The following is an 18997-nucleotide window of genomic DNA, read 5'->3' as shown; positions in this document are numbered from 1 at the left end:
GAGCTGTCATATTTCACACTATCTCACTAGCAAAGATGAGGAAGGTTGATATGCTGTTAGCCAGAGTTCTGGAGAATGGATGTTCTGTGCTGCCAGAAGGAGTATAAATTGCTATGTTTATAAAGGACAGTCTGGCAGTATACATCAAAACTTATTTACGTTTTTCTATAGTGATTGTATCTCTAGGCGTTTATTCCAAGGATATAATGGAATATGTGCCCAAAGATACATGTGCATGTATTTTACCACAGCTTTGATTTTTGAAGTATTTATATCTTTCTATATTGACTTTTTTTATTGAGCATAGATTGCTTTTATAAGCAGTAAAACACTGATGCTATTTTATATATGGAAAAATACAATTATTCTATCACAGGATTCTTGGATTATGACTATAACTCCTCGTATCATTAGCAGTCTGAAAGCATTATGCGTTTGAGATCTGTCCATGTGAAGTTTGGCCCCATAGGCATTCCAACTACATTTTCTTTTTTTTTTTTAATTCTTTATTGAATTTGTTACAATATTGCTTATGTTGTTTATGTCCTGGTTTCTTGGCCATAGGGCATATGGGATCTTAGCTCCCAGACCAGGGATCGAACCTGCACCCTCTGCATTGGAAGGTGAAGTGTTAACCACTGGACCAGCAGGGGAAGTCCCCCAACTACATTTTCAAAATCTGAATAGTTCAGTTGCAAGATCTGAACTCAGTTACACAAATCACGTTTCCATAATCTTGTTTTCTTCATAAATGATTAGAGGGAATTGTAAGTAAAAAGAAGAAAATACATAGACTCATTATGGATTAATACTTGAGAGGGACTATGTTCTAGGGAGAAACCAACATGTCATTTTTTTTAGGTGCAAAGACTATATGGAGCAAATTCCACTATCAAAGATTATACACAAATTTTCCAAGGTGGGGAGATTATAGTAAAGGTTTTGCCGTTCCGGGTCAGCTAGAGCAACTCTTTAACAAAATAGGGGCCTTCACAGGAGGCCTATGAAATAGATAAATAATATAGAATAGATAAATAATAGATAATAGATATATGTATTTGTGTAGCTCTTTAGAGTGTTTAAAACATGGTTTCACATTCTGTGTGGAAGTGATGCTTGAGCTGGCTTGCTGGATGTTTGTTTTGTTTCACAGCTCTACAGTCAGAGTTCCATTATTTATGTGTCTGTAATTCCTAGTTCTTTTCTGAAGCAGTCTCTTCAGTTACTGTTAGGTGTACCAGGGGTGTACATGATCCTTTGGTGCTTGTCGTTGTATACTGCTATGACTTAGGTCTGTGTTGGCCACAGACAGTTTTGTAGCAATGGAGAACTATATTCAAGTGCTTTGCTTATTTCTTTCTTTCTTTTCTTTTTTTCTTAGATCTATTCTGAGGACCAAGATGCATTTGGGGGATGGTTACAGAAATGAGCCATGGTAGGCAATAAAAATATACATTCAAAGTTGAATGAAACATCCATCCTGGAAGGGGAGCAGACCCTTACCATAATGTTGAAACTCATTGCTTTGTTATTTGTTGAAGAATTCAGTGTCTGTCAGTTTGCTTCTTAGGTTTCATAGATCAAGAGGGTTTTCTTCTATCATTCTAGGATTATAGAAGAATTAGTTTATAGGGGACTTTGAGAAATGATGGTGGTTTCTTAAAGTGTGTGCCACTAAGCATTAATCCTGAGATGGTTTCTTAGGGAAAAAAAATGTTTTGAGGCCAAATTCTTTTGGAGAAACTGCAAATTGGGTCCTGTCTTGGAATTTCATGGTACACTTTGATCCTATTTATTGAAACATTGTAATAGTTAGAAACAACTTAATTCATAGATAGGAAAGCAGAATCATAGAATATTACACAGCAGTTAAAAATGAGTGAACTAGATAGATGTGTCTTCTAACATGGGTGGTTTTAGAATGTTAATTTCAAAAAAAAGCATATTACCGAGTGAGAATGTATAGTTTGTATGTTTTTTTACAAATGATATGCTTTTATAGTATACCTGTATAACGCTTGAATTCTTTTGCTGCTGCTGCTAAGTCGCTTCAGTCGTGTCCGACTCTGTGTGACCCCATAGATGGCAGCCCACCAGGCTCCACCGTCCCTGGGATTCTCCAGGCAAGAACACTGGAGTGGGTTGCCATTTCCTTCTCCAGTGCATGAAAGTGAAAAGTGAAAGTGAAGTTGCTTAGTCATGTCTGACTCTTTGCGATACCATGGACTGCAGCCTACCAGGCTCCTGAGAGGGAGAATTTTCATGTTTTATTTATAATAAAAATTAACTAAATACAAATAAAATGCTTGTCAAGTGCTCAGCAGATTACTTTCTTTTTCTTCATTGGAGATACCTGCCCCTGCTAATTTTCAAGCATGTCTTTCTGTTTATTAATTCATTGTTGTAAGTTAAACTGAATTTTGAGCCCTGGTATTATTCATAGACTAGGAAGAAAATGTTTTCATTATAGTCTATTATAATGAAACTTTTTCACACATTGTAGGGAATAAATGAAGTAACTTATATAATGGTCTCGTCTGTGCGGATTCTCAAGAAATCTGTTTATTCAAAGTTGTTTTGTTCCAAGAGATATTTTGGAGAGCAACAAAAAGAAGTTTGAACTTGGTTCTGGAGCGCAGCTAGTGAAGAGTTAAGCAGCGCAAGTACACAGAGTGGAACGTGGTTCAAACCCAGTTAAGCTGACAGAAGCAGACCGCCTTTTGGTCCTTCCGTGTTAGTAATGCTTTGTCCAGTTTCATGGATCTTCTTTATCTTATTCTCTAGTCTTGATTTTCATTTTGACATCTTCTGAGTCAAACTTGAAGGCAGTGGTGATTCTATTTGACTTTACCAGTTGCTAGGGATCAATTTTAAGGGGCCACATGTTTTGTGTAAATACATAAATACGTTTTTCTTTAAGAAAGGGTAATCTGGAAAAAGCTGTAGCCATATGTCAGGTTTTCCAACAGAACGTTCACTTTATCTCCTCAGTGTGCCTTACGTTGTAAGAGCTATTATCTGAGAATTTAAGATTTCATCAACTGTGAAAGTGTCTCTTTAAAATTATTTGCTTTCAGGCATCTGTACTGGCTCCTTTCTTAAAAAGGGCTCATTATTATATTGATATTTCGTGCAAGTTAAAACAGGACTAAATGATCAATCGTTATGCTCAAAAATGTACTAATATAGATTATGAAGTTATTCAAAATCGAATGCAGTTTAAAGTGTTTATTGGCACCTCTACGTGCTTGCATGTCAGGAAATTCAGAGTTATTATTAAAACATGTTCCTGATCTTAGTGATGAAACTTCTTCCTAAAGCATAACTTCTTCCTCCTGTATTGTTTTCATGCAATCCTTAGGCATAAACATTGCTAGTAATATGCCTCTTCTATCAGAACACCTAGTGGAACCTAGTAGAGTATAACTGGGAACGTGCTGAGTAGGATGACTTTCAGAGATGTTTGCGGCAGCTGGGCAGCCCCAGAGGGTGGAAAGGCTGCGGGGCAGGGTGGTCACCCAGAAGAGAGGTGCGAGGCGGCCATTCTGCCCAAGCAGCGGCTGCGCGGCACACGGCATCCCTCGGGAGGTGGTGTTCACCACGGCTGTGCGCTGCTGGAGAGAGTTAGGCTTATAACCAGTGACATCTTGCTGTAATTTTGAGATAGGGGTCAAGCAAAAGGTACAGAAAGTGAAAGAGAGAACTTATAAAGGAGAACTTGAGCACCATACGTAAATTTATTATTTAAAAAAAATTATTTTTAGTGCCCATGACTTCCGGTTTCAACTGTCACGCTCGCACTGTAGTTGTGATTCTCATTTCCTAGTGCTCAACTGTTGCGGGAATGTATCTCTCAAGTTTTTGAGACATATGGGCTGGTTTTCTTTAATTGACAATTTGAACTCTCTGTCCCTTATGTGAATCTGTGGTATAAACACCACCAAGTTATTTTACCACCAGTTAATATGCAGAATTGAATGTGAATATGGGCGAAGTCAGTGGATTTGATGTCTGTTTATAAATAAAGTTTGAAATTATTCCCTAGTAACAAGTTTATCAGTGTTCTTTGTGATTTGGTAAATACAACTCAAGTCAGCCCAATTCCTCTCAGTATAAAATCACAGAAATGTTTACGATGTCATTTCTTCTCAAAACAAGAATAAGAACTCTCTGAGAGTTCTCTAGTTAGTTCTAAATCGTGCATATTGCTGTCTTCCAGGATTTCCCTGTGATCAAGCAGACAGTTCAGGACACACAGTCCAAGGATGAGTGTTCGCCGCGGCACTGAGAGCGACAGGCTACTGCAGCAGGAGGCCAGCTGCCTGATGGATGAAGCTTCAGCTGCAGCTCAAGAAAAAGAAGCAAACAGTCCAGCTTCTTCTGGTCTTCAAAATCTTACTTATCCTCTAGGTCCCAGGAATGATGGTATGATGATTAGCTCTTGCTTTAGTCTGGAGGGCTTTCTGACACCTGAGCACCTATTCTCCCAGAAGGCATAAATGTTCTTACTCTAAATAATATATCCAGTTAATTGGCTTAGCTTACATATCACAATTATATAAAGCTATTACCAAAAAATCTCCACTTTAAAAAAAAATTATTTTTTTGGCTGTGCCATGTGGCACATGGAATCTTAGTTTCCTAACCAGGGATGGAACCTGTGACCCCTGGATTGGAAGCATGGAGTCGTAACCCCTGGACAGTTAGAGAAGTCCTTTTTTAAATTAGAGTATCAGATCAGATCAGTCGCTCAGTCGTGTCCGACTCTTTGCGACCCCATGAATCGCAGCACGCCAGGCCTCCCTGTCCATCACCAACTCCCGGAGTTCACTCAGACTCATGTCCATCGAGTCAGTGATGCCATCCAGACATCTCATCCTCTGTCGTCCCCTTCTCCTCCTGCCCCCAATCCCTCCCAGCATCAGAGTCTTTTCCAATGAGTCAACTCTTTGCATCAGGTGGCCAAAGTACTGGAGTTTCGGCTTTAGCATCACTCCTTCCAAAGAAATCCCAGGGCTGATCTCCTTCAGAATGGACTGGTTGGATCTCCTTGCAGTCCAAGGGACTCTCAAGAGTCTTCTCCAACACCACAGTTCAAAAGCATCAATTCTTCGGCACTCAGCCTTCTTTACAGTCCAATTCTCACAGTACAGTTGCTTTAAAATCTCCATTTACTTAATCAGTTTGGTACATCTAACTTGGTGATAATAGTATAAGAAAAATAGTCTTGGGTTTGGAGATTCACATTCTAGCTGTAACCATGAATGAGCGCCTTACTCTTTCTGAGCCCTGCTTGCTTAATCTAGACAGCAAGGATGTTAATATTCTCCTTACCTCACAAGGCTGGAAGATACTGAGTTAATGGATGTCAAGGCTCTTGATAAATTGTTAGGTTCTTTTTAACTTTTAATAAAAACAGTAGCAACAAAAATAATAGCAGTTACCATTTATTGAGCACTCACTGTGCTAAAAGTTTATTTTTTTTAAATCAAGGGTGGCAGACTGATCAACTCTGAACCACTACCTGTTTTTATAAATAAAAACTTGAAACACAGCCATCATGCCCATTGATTTACATACTGTCTATGGCTACTTTCCTGCACTGTGACAGAGACTGTGACCCACAAAGCCAAACATAATTACTTTTTAGCTCTTCACAGAAAGTTTGCTGATCCCTGCTTAGATTAATCTTTTTACAGATGGGGAAGCTGAGGCTTCAAAGGTTATTAGTAACTTGCTCAGGTTCACACTGCTAAGAGGTGGGGGACTGGGATTTAAACCTGTGTCTTTCTGGCCAGCCTTTGCTGACAGAAAAGCAGAGTGTACCTGCCACCCTAGAGTGCCCATTACAGAGAATTTATGCAGCAAATCTCGTCCTGCTCACCCATTTAAGTAGGATAGAACCTGAGGCGTCCTTCAGGAATCAGCCCAATTTAATTGCCTCTTTGCTGGGGGAAAATTCAAGTATCTGCAGAACTGAGGTAATAAATTAGGTACCTAGTTTCATTTTTAAAAATAGCACTTACAGTGTTGAAAGCCTGGCTTGGTGATTAAAGTTTTTCTTGCTACAAGCTTGCCCAAGGATTTGTAGAAACTTAGCTCTTGGTATCCAAACAGAGAGCCACATTGAAAATTTACCAGAGGCTATAGGATGTGAACCCTAAACAGGTTTTTGGTCTAAATTTTGGTTTCCTTTCCTCTAGAAGCAAATGTAGAGAAGGAAATGGCAACCCATTCCAGTATTCTTACCTAGAGAATCCCGTGGACAGAGGAGCCTGGTGTCCATAGGGTCACACAGAGTCAGACACGACTGAAGCGACTTAGCATGCATGCATGCATTGGAGAAGGAAATGGCAACCCACTCCAGTGTTCTTGCCTGGAGAATCCCAGGGATGGTGGAGCCTAGTGGGCTGCCGTCTTTGGGGTCGCACAGAGTCGGACATGACTGAAGTGACTTAGCAGCAGCAGCAGCAGCAGAAGCAAATGGGGAAAAATCAAGTATACTCTAGCTAACAGTTTATTTGATTATCTTAAGTGCCTGAAATAAAACTAATTTCTCAGAGGTCATGGACAGTAATCCTGTTCATGAATTATTGTAAACGAATTTAAAAGACGTGAAGAGTGGGAGAGACATGAAGGGTGGGAGTGAGACATTAAATTGTACCTATTTCATTTCTTTCTAAAAAAGTGTGAAGAAAATTTAGGAAAATGTTAACCAAATCCAGGTGATGTACACATACTGTATTAACTCTAGGCTTTGATATATTTGAAATTTTTCATTAAAAAAAACACATTCTTTTGCATTAACATAAAATATACTAGGAGAGGTCCCTAATTAAAAGAATCTTCTGGGACTTCCCAAGCCATCCACACCCCCACTGCAGGGGATGCGGGTTTGATACCTGGTCAGGAAACTAAGATCCCAATGCTGCATGGTGTGGCCAAAAAAATTTTAAAAACAATCTTCTGGTAATCCTTTTGAAAATATTTTTTCCGTATCATCTTCTGTATACAGCCAGATTTCAGATATCTGGTTTTCAGCCTATTTACATGAGGTGGTATTATACATTTTTAAGTGCTGTTTTAACTGTTATTTCAGTTGATAGTTAAACCAATCCTGTGAGGTAGGTGGAGTGAACGTTATTTTCACTTTACAGATAATGAATCAGGTTTAGAAAAGTCAGATTCTTTAAGGAAATGGCTCTTTGGTGATACTAAAACAAAAATTTTGATTCCATGAATGAATTCTAATCCAAGACCATTTGCATTGGAACTTTTCCGTTGAGAGCAAGACCTGTCTGTTCAGAAAATGGTGTTGGTAATGTTAGGATTCCCCTGTGCGTAATGAAAATGCATTTTTCAATGAATTTCTAGGAAAAGTGGGGCAATTAAGAGACTATCACTATCCTTTTTGGAAAATAAAATTTAGAAATGTTTTTTAAGAATGTGGAAAACGAATAGTGTTGACTAATGAATTTATCAAGTTTCTTAAATAAAATGCAGGAAATTTGGTCAGTATTTAGAGATAGAAGTGAAAATGAAAATAAAGTGCCTGTGAAACAAGACTAGGGGAGGTTTGAAAATATGGCAGAGAGTTGCTTGTTTTCCATAGAAATTCTTCTCCAGTGTTCAATCATTTTATTTTTTGGCCATGCCCCATGGCTTGTGAGACTTCCTTCCCTGAATGGGGATCAAACTTGGGCCCCCAGCAGTGGAAGCAGTGATTCCTAACCACTGGACCTCCAGGAAATTCCCTGATAGTTATATTTTTAGAATGCGGGCATTACTGCCTTCATTGCCCTCTCCCAGCACACAAAAACATACACAACGCAGAAGGAAAAGCTCCTGGGCATCCAGTATGGGTCTCTAGTTTGTTTTTTCTTTATGTGCTCTGGACAAGAGTTTTTGCCTTTGGATACCTAAAGCTTGGGCATTTTCTTGTTTAATGTTTTTTGTTCTTGTTTTTTTAAAAGGACAAGGTTTATTTTTCTCCCGAGGCTTTTTGCCGTCAAGTTATTTTGGTTTGTTTGTATCGTATGATCTTTTAGACCTTCCACTTGACTCTGCCTCTCAGCCAGCAAATCTTCCGTTCCCTCACATGATGTCACTTCCTGAAGATGTCAAAGGCTCTTGCTTCCCGAGTGGGAATAAACGGAGTCATGAACCTTTCATTGCTCCAGAGCGATTTGGAAACAGCGCTGTGGGCTTTGGCTGTAATGTTCACTCTCAGGCGCCAGAGAAAGTGACACTTCTTGTGGACGGTACACGTTTTGTTGTCAACCCACAGATTTTCACTGCTCATCCGGATACCATGTTGGGCAGGTAATTGATGATAATTTCCTTCCAAATTAACTCTCTTCTCTATGAATAGAAATACCTGCTGTTTGCCTTGCATTAGATGTGAGAATGAAAACATTGAATTGCTTACTTTTCTACCTTGATACTTTTGTGAAGCAGCATAAAAACCTTACATGTGTTGGTGATTTTGGGGGGTAGGTACTTTTGAGCCCCCACAAAGGGGAGTGCAAAAGGTCCAGGTGGCATCAATTTCTAAGACCTCCATCACTAATCAAGCTTTCTGAAACTAGATCTTTGTAGCTGGCTGTTTTGTATGATGATGGCTCTCTCTGTTCTTCATGTTCCATTCTCTGTGCTGCTTCATTCAGAATATAGTCTTATTCTCCCCTCAGCATCTCCTGCCTCCAGCTTTTTATGACTCAAGTTTAGGAAAAGGAAAGCATCTGTTGAGGAGGATTACCGTCCCAGAAGTATTCTTAGAGCCTGGGCTGGGAGTGAGGAGCTCTCCTTCTAGCCAGCTGTACACACCTTAATGTGTAGAGCAGACTGGGATAAGAGTAAAATAATTTGAGTGTATACACACACAAACATTTGGCTTTTCATCTAGTACTTAAGAGTGGATCTTATCTAAAGATTTAACCTCTCTCCAGACTTTGAACTGATTTTAACTGAATTAGAAAACAGAATGGACCACACCATTTGCTGAATTTTAGGCTAAGTGAAATCTAAGCTATTCAAATATGTGTCTACTTACATATATACAAATGATGAACTGGCTGATGAACCAGCCAGTTTTAACTGAAGCCAAACCTATATATTTCTTAAACATATGACTTAAGATTAAGCTAGAACATTAAAACATTTTCTAAATTGGTCCTGTTTTAGACTTGACTTCATGTCTTCAGTCTTGGTATCTTCACCACCACTTTTCCCCAGGTCCCCCAAAGAAGGTGCTTCTTAGGATAGGCTATCTGTCTGAAGTAAGCTGTCTCTGAAAGTAGTGCTCAAGAAAAGAAAGGCAAGCGTTTTCTGGGTAATAGATCCCTTTATCTAGGTGGTTCATCAGTGAGTCAGCCGAGGTCATGAATTCTGAGAGTTTCTTGGGTTTGTTCTGTCCTGTGGCTACATAAAGTATTCATATCCCTGGCCACTGAGCATACAGATGTGGGCCACTAGTCACAGAGGACAAGCTGAGAAACAGAATGATTAGTGCAGATCCACGCCACTCCTGGATGAATGGCTCTGAGGTGGGGTTATGTTTATGGCCTGTTGTTCACTATTTTGATTCATTGCTAGTAAGCTACACTTCACCCAAAACATTCCAGAAAAAAGTCAGCATTCTTTGAAGACTACTTTTATCAGATGGATTTTTTATGTACAGTGCAGATTTGGAGAGCATGTGACTTTTTTTCAGACCTTGGAAAGCAGCCAGTTCAGGGTGGAGCATAACAGTTTTGAACAGCTGGACAGCAGGGCTTCCCAACAGGTTAAGAAAGGAAAAGGCAGTGAGTCCCCGTCGGGCTGACTGACGATACCGCCTGCCCTATCCTTCGTGCTGGCTTCTCCTTCCACAGCTCCTGCACAGACATGCAGCAGGGGTAGTAGGAGTCATGGGGCCAGTTTTTCTGGAAGGGATCTGAGAGAGGGAGGAGGGATGGGAATGGATGAGTATAAAAACAAGGTTTCCTCCCTGTGCTTTCATGACCTCTGAAGTCAGCCCAGAGCAGGCCTGCCTCTCTGAAATATGTCAAACTGTTGATGATCTAGTTCTTCCTCTCTTTTTTGGCTTGACCTGAAATTCCCATCATTAGTTACTCCCTGAATTGAAGAAGGGCATTTTTTCCAGAGCTCGGCTGTAAAATGTACCAGGAAAGGGAAAGCACTAACATCTGCACGAACTAGTTCAGATTTGTCTATCAGATGTTGAAAAGCAAAACTCAGAAACATCGAGGATGGCGTGCTGGATGGGTACATGCTGATGGGTGAGGGGGAGGAACAGGAAGGCTCAGGGGGAGACACTGTCACCCAGGATGCCAGTGCTCCAGAGACTTTGCAAGTGCCGCTGTGCGCCACAGAAGCTCACTGCCGGTGACCTGGGGAGGCTGCTTTGTTCCTTGTTGCACTCAAACACTGGAAGCAATTGGCTGCCGCCTTTTTCTGTCTGAAGGGAGTTTCCTAAGACTTAAGTGTGTCTTATAGGGGTTGAGTCCTGGTGCTCTGTTTAAAATTATATTGTAAGAGGGGAATGGAGTCTTCCAGGATAAGGTAAAGAAGGGAGAGAAGTTTCATCTGTGGAGAATCCTGCTGGAGAGGGTAACACTGTTGCCTGGGTATCTTTCAGGATGTTTGGACCAGGAAGAGAGTACAACTTCACGCGTCCCAACGAGAAGGGCGAGTATGAGATTGCAGAAGGGATCAGTGCAACTGTGTTCCGAACGGTGCTGGTGCGTAGTGCCCTCATGTTCCATCCTCTTCCTGGGGGCATGCATAGTCAGAAGCCTTCAGAGTTCCTCAGACTGCTCTGACTTCAGGGTTTGTCATTTCTAGTTATTGCCTTTCCTGCTTTATTTTCTCTTCCTGTAATTCTTAAGTCCTTCTTGCTTGTGTGAGCTCAGTCAGGTATCAGGTTGTGATTAAACATGTCAAGATGGCCAGGAGTCACTTTGCTGTCTAATGAATCACCAACTTGGTGATAGTTCTAGTAACCCAGCACTTTACCTGAACCAGGAATGAATGAGTCAAGGTTGAAGAGGGATGTTTTCATCTTGTTCTTTGACTACATTTCCTCTTTTCAATCTCTTTATAGGATTATTACAAAACTGGTATCATCAATTGTCCTGATGGCATCTCTATACCAGACCTTAGAGATACATGTGATTATCTCTGCATTAACTTTGACTTCAACACTATCCGATGTCAAGATCTGAGTGAGTACAGGAGAAGCTGCCAAATTGCATTTGAGCAGCTAAACTTTGAATTTGCTTAGAATTAACATTTTTATTACTAAACAGAAAGCATTTTCAGTGTGGGTTGAAGATCATCTGCAGAGAAGAGACATGGTACTAACCATTCCCTCTTTTGCTTCAAAACTCTGTGAGGAAGTAGAGTAAACACAGGAACGTGAGCGGGCTCTAAGGCTGGCTTGACCCCATGAGTCACCAGGCTAACTGCTTCCTCTCTCGGGATCTCAACTCTTTAACAGATAAGGATACTGATCCTCAGATACGACGTAAGGTTCAGTAATAGTGACAGGACATAAATTGGCTGGGTACTTCTTACAGTTTATCATTAACTTAGTGTTTGTTAAGTGCTTTATAGATGTGAAAGTGAAGTCGCTCAGTCGTGTCCGACTCTTTGCGACCCCATGGACTGTAGCCCACCAGGCTCTTCCCTCCATGGGATTCTCCAGGCAAGAGTACATTGCCTTCTCCAGGGGATCTTCCCGACCCAAGGTTCGAACCCAGGTCTCCCTCATTCCAGGCAGACGCTTTAACCTCTGAGCCACCAGGGAAGCCCTTATAGAAACTTGCATTAATTTTCACAATTAACCCTTGAAAGATGGGTGATAATCTCACTTAACAAATGAAAAGATGGAGAAATTGGCTTGTTCAAAGCTCTAAACTTTAAAGCTGGGATAACTGATTTCTGAATACAGACTCCATGCTCTTATTACCTAAGCTTTGTGAAATGATTTTAAAATTCTTTAAAGTTCATGATACATTTTCTTTCATGTTCCATGACGTTCTCTGGATGTGTGGTTTCTCCACTGAGTCTAGTACCCACTTAGAGAAAGTCCCTTGGTGTCTCCAAACCTCAGATTATTCCTCTCCTGTGGTACTCTAAATTGCAGTCCAGAGCATCTTCAGAAGAGGTGCTATAAAGAGTCATCCCCAAATAATGGTTAACCATTAACATAAATTAATGTTTGTGTTCTGATATTGCATGTTGAAAAAACCTCAACTGATCAGAATGCTCGGGGTTTATTAAACAGGAGATTGGTAGAATGTGTAAAGCATGTAACAAATTCAGCTTAATTATCACCTCAGAGCAGGAAACATTCTCTGCCCTGAAGTGAGCCACGTTTCTGGACCTTACCAATGATGACAGCCGTTTACCTCATCCTTTCACTCCGGTAGCGCCTGCGTTTGAGCAGAGGGTGTTCTCTTGCATTTGTCTCCCAGGTGCTTTACTGCATGAACTGTCCAACGACGGCGCTCACAAGCAGTTTGATCACTACCTCGAAGAGCTGATCCTGCCCATCATGGTGGGCTGTGCCAAGAAAGGGGAGAGAGAGTGCCACATTGTCGTGCTGACGGATGAGGATTCTGTGGACTGGGACGAAGACCACCCCCCACCCATGGGAGAGGAGTATTCTCAAAGTAGGAGCCCCGGCATGATGTAGATGTTTTCAGCAAGAAACGTGCTGCCCAGTCGTAGCTAGACCTTAGAACCAGTGGGCTGTCGCTGGTGAGCTGGTGAGCAGCACACTCACCTGGATGATCAGTCTGGTGATGCAGGTCTTTCATGTTGGGGCCTACCGTGAGCGTGCCTGCTTCCCACGCCTGCCCCTGGCATCCCTGCTAGGTCAGCACCGGCCACACGTTAAGAGGTGCTTTCATTCCTTTCTCCATCTGTTTCATTTTTAAACCCTTTTGAATTGGTAGTAATTCAAAATTCAGAAAATACAAAAGGATATACATCGAAAAGTTTTCTTCCCACACCTGCCTCATCTACCTAGTTTTCCTCTTCAGTTTCTTTTATATTCTTCCAGATTTATTCAGTGCACATACATAAGCAATTATGTACATGTTTTTTTCCCCAAATGATACCATATTGTAGAGGCTGTTCTATATCATGTCTTAACATTAAAAGCTTCCTTCATCTTTTTAATACCTGTATAGTATTCCATTGCATGACTGCCATAATTGATTTAACCAGCCCTTTTGGTTACCATTTAAGCTATGAATTATGGCTGATGCTCCAGTGAATTATCTTTTTAAAGAAAGTCTTTTCACACACGTATATCTCTGTAGAATAATATCCCTAGAAATGGAATTTCTGTGTCAAAACCTTTGTGCTTTTATGATTCTAATAAAATTTGCCAAATTATCTTCTCTAAAGGTTGAGCCAGTTTATAACTCACAAAACAGTATATGATGAGTTTATTTCCCATTTTTCACCCAGACACAGTTTTACTGAAATTTTATATTTGCCACTCTGGTAGGTGAAAAACGGCATCTTGCTGGAGTTTTAATTTGCATTTCTTATTCCATGAATGAGACTGAACATCTTTTTAAAAGCCGTTTTAATTTCCTTTTCTGTTAACTGTAGTCATGCCTTTGCCCATTACAAAGTTGGATCGTTAGTCTTTTACTTAGTGGTTTGCAAAAGCTCTCTTTGTGACTACTCTCCATAGATATCAAGGAAATTAGCCCTTTGTAATAAGAGTGGCAGGTATTTTTCTCAGTTCCTTGTCTTCTTAGCTTTGTTTGGTTTTGGGTAAGCAGAGATGTTTTAGTTTTTCCTTTATGACGTCTAGGTTTTATGTCATATCCAGAAAGCCTTCCCTACTCTGAGACTATGAAAATTTCTTAACATGGTTTCTTATGGTTGATTTATTATTTAACATTTACTCTGTGATCCATATCAATTTTTTGGCATCAGGGCTCAGGTCATTCATTAGTCTGAATCTGTTAGCTCATCTCCTTTCTCTTACAAAGGTATTCACTCCATGACTAACCCCAGACTTATTTTTTCTTTTCCAGTTCTTTATAGCTCTAAGCTCTACAGATTTTTCAAATACATTGAGAATCGGGATGTTGCTAAAACAGTGTTAAAGGAACGGGGCCTGAAAAACATTCGCATTGGGATTGAAGGTAAAGAACAACCCGTCAGTATCCAGCTCGCATGGCCTGTGGGTATAGTTGGAGCTGTGGCCATATCTTATGTCCTTAAAACCTGGTAGCTGAGGGCCTAGAGAATAGAGACCCACATGGAAGCTACATTCCTACCCAAGTTTGAAATTCCAGTTTTTGTTTTGCCCGTATGTTTTCTTTTCATTTCCAGTTGAAAATGCTTTAAAGCAGCTGTAGGAATAAGTTCCAGTTAACTGCCTCAGGATACAGAGCAGTCAGGGCGAAGGACACTGGAGGGAAATGCAGGGCTCGTGGGCTCGCCACGTGGGAGGGCCATCTGTTTAGTCAGCTGTCCTGGTGAGGACCTTTCTGGGATCTGGAAGGGTCCTTCTGACAACTACCTTGGAGACTCGTTTTATTCCCTGCATATCTCTGAGGAATGTCTGGGTGTATTGACAGAACTGCTTTAAATGATTTGAGCAGGGGCTCCCAACCTGTGATCTCCATGGAAGCGTACTGGAGACTGACTGTCGGGAGAGTGCGGAAGCCATCCTGGTCTCCCCTCCGCAGGCCTTTTGACACCTGCGTTTTGCTGCTGTAGCTGTCTCGGTGTTGCCCACAGAACCTGTTACTGTGTCTGACTTAGGTTGGAACTTAAACTTGGAAGAGATTTTTGAGATCATCTATTAAACCTCTATTATGTCCTCCTTTATCTCTTTGATAACCATAGGGACAGAGGGAGAGGGGTCACTCCATTTCACAGAGTAGCCCATCAGACTGTCCTACCATGAGAACATTCTTCCGCAGTTGGTAGATGACCTCCTCCCTCTTCCGTCTTCGTTCCAGTTCTAGTCTGCGAAGGTGAATAAGATTTCTCCCATTTCCGTGTGACAGCCTTTTAGATACTGTAGGCAGCATCCCAGTTTTTCCTTTAGGCTTAAACATTTCACATTTCCTTACCTATTCATACAGGATGCCCTGTAGGCAACAGAATTAGAGGGCCACAGTAGGATTTGTGTCCTGTAGTGCTGAAGCCAGTAAAAGACAGACCTGTGAAATTAGTAAGAGGCTTCTCCCCCTTCCATTAGAAGGAATACACTTTTTTGTTATTTCCCTTTCAGGGACATGACCTACTAACCTGGGCAGGAGGGCAGCAGGCCGTGGGCAGCGGGGGCTGGAGAACATGGTCTCCTCCCTGTGGTTTCACACAGTCTTGGCGATTTGGGAGGAAACTGATGCGGTTATAAAGAAGGAAGTATGGGAACCCGAGTGATCGATTTTCTGGGGTTATGATGGCCTTTTTAACCCGTTTCAGGTTACCCTACCTGTAAAGAAAAAATTAAGAGGAGACCTGGCGGCCGGTCAGAAGTAATCTATAATTACGTGCAGCGCCCCTTTATCCAGATGTCCTGGGAAAAAGAAGAAGGGAAGAGTCGCCATGTGGATTTCCAGTGTGTCAGAAGCAAGTCCCTCACAAACCTAGTCGCCGCTGGAGAAGATGTCTTGGAGGACCAAGAAGTATTAATGCACCATCCACCCCAGGTGGATGAACTTGACCGGCTGAATGCCCCACTTTCTCAGATGGCTTCTAATGACTTTCAGGATTAGGGCCGGCTGTGGGTCTGTCCCTCTGCAGGCCTTGTCTCTGTGTGGGATGCCCAGCCAGTCCTCCCCTGGTTTGTCTCACTGAGCAGGAGACATGCTTCTCCCCCGTCCTTTCCTCTTCTCCCATAATTAATCTGTATCCTTTTCAGGAAGCCTGTGCTTCCAGCAGGGGATGAAAAAGCACTCGCTGGTAATTAAACTACCAGCTTTGCAGCAGCCCTGGAAACTTGAAAATTTGGGGTCTGGTGCTGTTCACCAGGTCTGCGTAACTGTGGAAGCAGAGAAGGAAGTCAGGACTCCTGTTGCCTCATATTCGGCAAAGCAGTTCTCATCCTTCGCACTCTGTTCTTGGTTGTTGTTGATTTTGTTTTACACCAGGCACATTACTTAGCAGCAAAGGGACCAAACTTAAAAGGAGACAATCTATACCTTCTACAAGCAAACAGTGGTGGGATGCTCATTAGAGGTTAGTGAAGGTACCATCCTGGTGGCATCTGTGCCCAGGCTGCCTCTGGGAAGAAATAGGCTCTTATTCAAAATGTCCAAAAGGAAATTTTAAGAGCTTCAGTTCAGTTTTGTTTTTCATTATTGCAGTGAACAATCTAAAACCTCACGGATTCTTTGACAGGAAGGATAATGCCTAACAGTGTTTATGAAACCTTTTTAGCTGCAAGGTTTTTGAGCCTAAACAGATTATTATTCCTTTGGAATGAAATTCACACCCAAGTTGAAGAAGCTCTCCAGATCAGGCCACTGATTCTCCTGGCTCGGAATCTGGCGTGAAGCTGTAGTCTTCACCCTAGGCTAGCATGTTGTCTGGGTGTGTCTGGGAGACCTCAGATGTGGTGTAACAGGCTTTTAAGATGTGAGCAGTAAGTTTCCAAAAGTGCTCAGTTTCTCAGTAGAAAGACCAGTAAGAGCTCGGGAAGAAGGACGGGGGGTGGATCTGAGTGGGGAAGCGTCAGTGGTTAGGCTTTGTCCCAGTGTAGGATTTTTCGTTGTAGGTTCATTTCATACTATGGAATACTTTAGGTATCAGGGTATTTTGATTTTTAAATAACCTATCAGTTGCTCACACACTAGGTAAGAAAACTGTACTAAGATCAACCCCAAAAGAAGAAAGGGCAGAAGGGATCCAGCTTAGTGATTGCATCGCCGTGGGGTCACTCCTGTCTATACTGATGTCCCTGTGGCTGTGAACAGCGGAGCTCACTTCAGAGCTTATAGCTAGATGCGTCTTGAGACTTTCTCCCATTTTGTGGTAGAGGTTGGCCTTCCAGTCACCGAGCCTGAGCATTTAAGAAGGGACACAGTTTCCTTCAAGTTCTTTAAGAAGAGGCCTGGTTTTCTTAAATTCCATATGATACCGTGTCCCATATTTCCATAAGATACTATAGGGAAGCTACTCCGTGCCGTTTTATGACTGCCCTAGTCACAGGCCTCCAGAGGGAAAGTCAGGAGCGTGCTGACAGCTACTTTCCAGGCTTGATGAACAAGAGTGTTCTTAAGGCGTGTGTTCTGCACATGTGACCAGGACCAGTGTCCCAAGGCATGTCAATGCTCTGTTCTTATTCAGAAAAATTAGTAGCAAGGGGTTAAACTGAGCCAACCCCCAGCTACAGAGTTACTCTGATGAACACTGGCATCCATTTGTATGGCTGATGGCCAGGGTTGCCGTTGAGGGTTAGTGTTATTTTGTAGCCCAGAGGGTAGTTTTAATTCTGTGAAAAGAACGGGCTCATATTTGAGGTCAGGTTTGGCTTTGACCTTACTGCTACTACATTTACACCCGTGAGTAGTTGACCAGCCCAGATTGTTTAACGGTGCTTCCTTTACACTTTTCAGTTGACTTCCATGCCATCACAAAGGAAACTGGAGTCAAACTTTTGTGTAGTCTGTAGTAAGTATGTATAATTTCTGTTTTATAGCTTATATATTAACATTTAGGGGTAAATGTGTCTTAGCTAACACAATTAGTCCTTGCTTAGGTACAAAGCTAGGTATGAAAGTATGGCTTGTACTCTGTTCTGTGTAAATAATTTAACTTCCTCAGGCTTTCACAAACTAGGTCTTTTTTCCCCCCAGAATTGGGCTGACGTGCTTTTGGACCCAGCGCTCGGGTTTGAGCGTGCTGGAAATGCGTGGAGGTGTCACCGGGCGCTGGGGGCTGGGGGGCGAGCAGGGCCTGCAGGCTCCCTCTGGTGGAGAGGCGTGTCTGGCGGCCCCTCCCCTCTGGCCTGGAGTGAAGCATCGCTCTAATTTGGTGGCTCCTCTCAGCCACAGCTGCTGTCCCCAGGGCCAGGACATTCCACAGTTCTCGCAGGGCCAAGAGCTGGGTTACAGTCACTCCCATCAGGAGTCAGCTACTGGCCAGCTGGGCAAGAGGTGTTTCTCATGAAAAAAGTAGCACTCAGGTTTGGTGTTTTTTTCCTAAGTGCCTAAATAAGAAAGCCAGGCTGTTTGTACAGAAACATTTTCATAAGAAAATGGTTTTGCCCAGACTGTCTTATTCAGAGGTATCTGTGTCGGCAAGCAGATAAACCTGAATTGAGGTTTAGGATCTGAGTCTGTGTATGCATCAGGTCATAGATAGCTGATGAGGAAACAGTTGCCATTAAGGAACTGGATGCAGGCATGGAGACAGTGTTAAAATGTGTCTGAGATGACTTAATGGTTTCTCCAAAGTGGAGAAAAGGAATTAAAAGAATGATAGAAAAAAGGGTAAGGACGCTAGAAAGTAGCTTAATTTATTGCACAATATGCAATAGCCAATGCTGTTGTGAACTAAATTCCGTGTGGTAACCTAACATATGCAGGTCTGTGGAAACACTGTGGAATAAGCCCAGGAAGGATGGATAGTGTTCCAGCTGGTCCTCCTCGGAGGAAACACAGCCAGAGTGTGCTGGGAGCCTTAACTGAGTAATAGTCAATAGAAGGTTAAGAGTCAGTCTTGGTGATTCACTCAGTGCCACTTCTTGCCATCATTTTTGAAACTGTTAAACTGGGCATAGTTCAGAAAGCAGACCTGAGGCCTTTGTGGGAGATGGAGCCGTTCGTGCTCTGGCGGGATACCATCTGCAGGAGAACATGACATTTCCTCTTTAAGGCAAAAGGCTTGTAGGTTTTGCCTCTTTACTTTGTATTTACCTTTAAAGTTCCACTTGTTCACCTACCAGTGTTTACCAAGTCCTTACATTTGGGATGCTTTTTCTATAATAAAATGTTACCATTTGTGTCCA

The 18997-nt window shown here is 42.0% G+C and overlaps 1 protein-coding gene across 3 annotated transcripts in view; it reads left to right on the top strand.

The window, feature by feature from the left end:
- The window catches only part of KCTD20 (potassium channel tetramerization domain containing 20), a 36121-nt gene extending 17124 nt beyond the window's left edge, over positions 1–18997 (top strand). Inside the window, exons 2-9 of one of the 3 annotated variants that reach the window (XM_070360897.1) lie at positions 1382–1435; positions 4220–4425; positions 8049–8322; positions 10640–10742; positions 11105–11225; positions 12480–12677; positions 14064–14174; positions 15469–18997. In XM_070360897.1, the coding sequence (XP_070216998.1) occupies positions 4266–4425; positions 8049–8322; positions 10640–10742; positions 11105–11225; positions 12480–12677; positions 14064–14174; positions 15469–15761 (1260 nt within the window). In that variant the 5' untranslated portion in view covers positions 1382–1435; positions 4220–4265 and the 3' untranslated portion in view covers positions 15762–18997. Of the gene's footprint in view, positions 1–1381; positions 1436–2534; positions 2734–4219; positions 4426–8048; positions 8323–10639; positions 10743–11104; positions 11226–12479; positions 12678–14063; positions 14175–15468 lie in introns of those variants that run through there. The other 2 variants (XM_070360899.1, XM_070360898.1) reach the window with 2 other exon arrangements.

This window comes from Bos mutus, chromosome 23, assembly GCF_027580195.1.
Source record: "Bos mutus isolate GX-2022 chromosome 23, NWIPB_WYAK_1.1, whole genome shotgun sequence".
Taxonomy (NCBI): Eukaryota; Metazoa; Chordata; class Mammalia; order Artiodactyla; family Bovidae; genus Bos; species Bos mutus.
The sequence above is the reverse complement of the archived record's forward strand: the minus strand, read 5'-3'. Positions and strand labels throughout refer to the sequence as shown.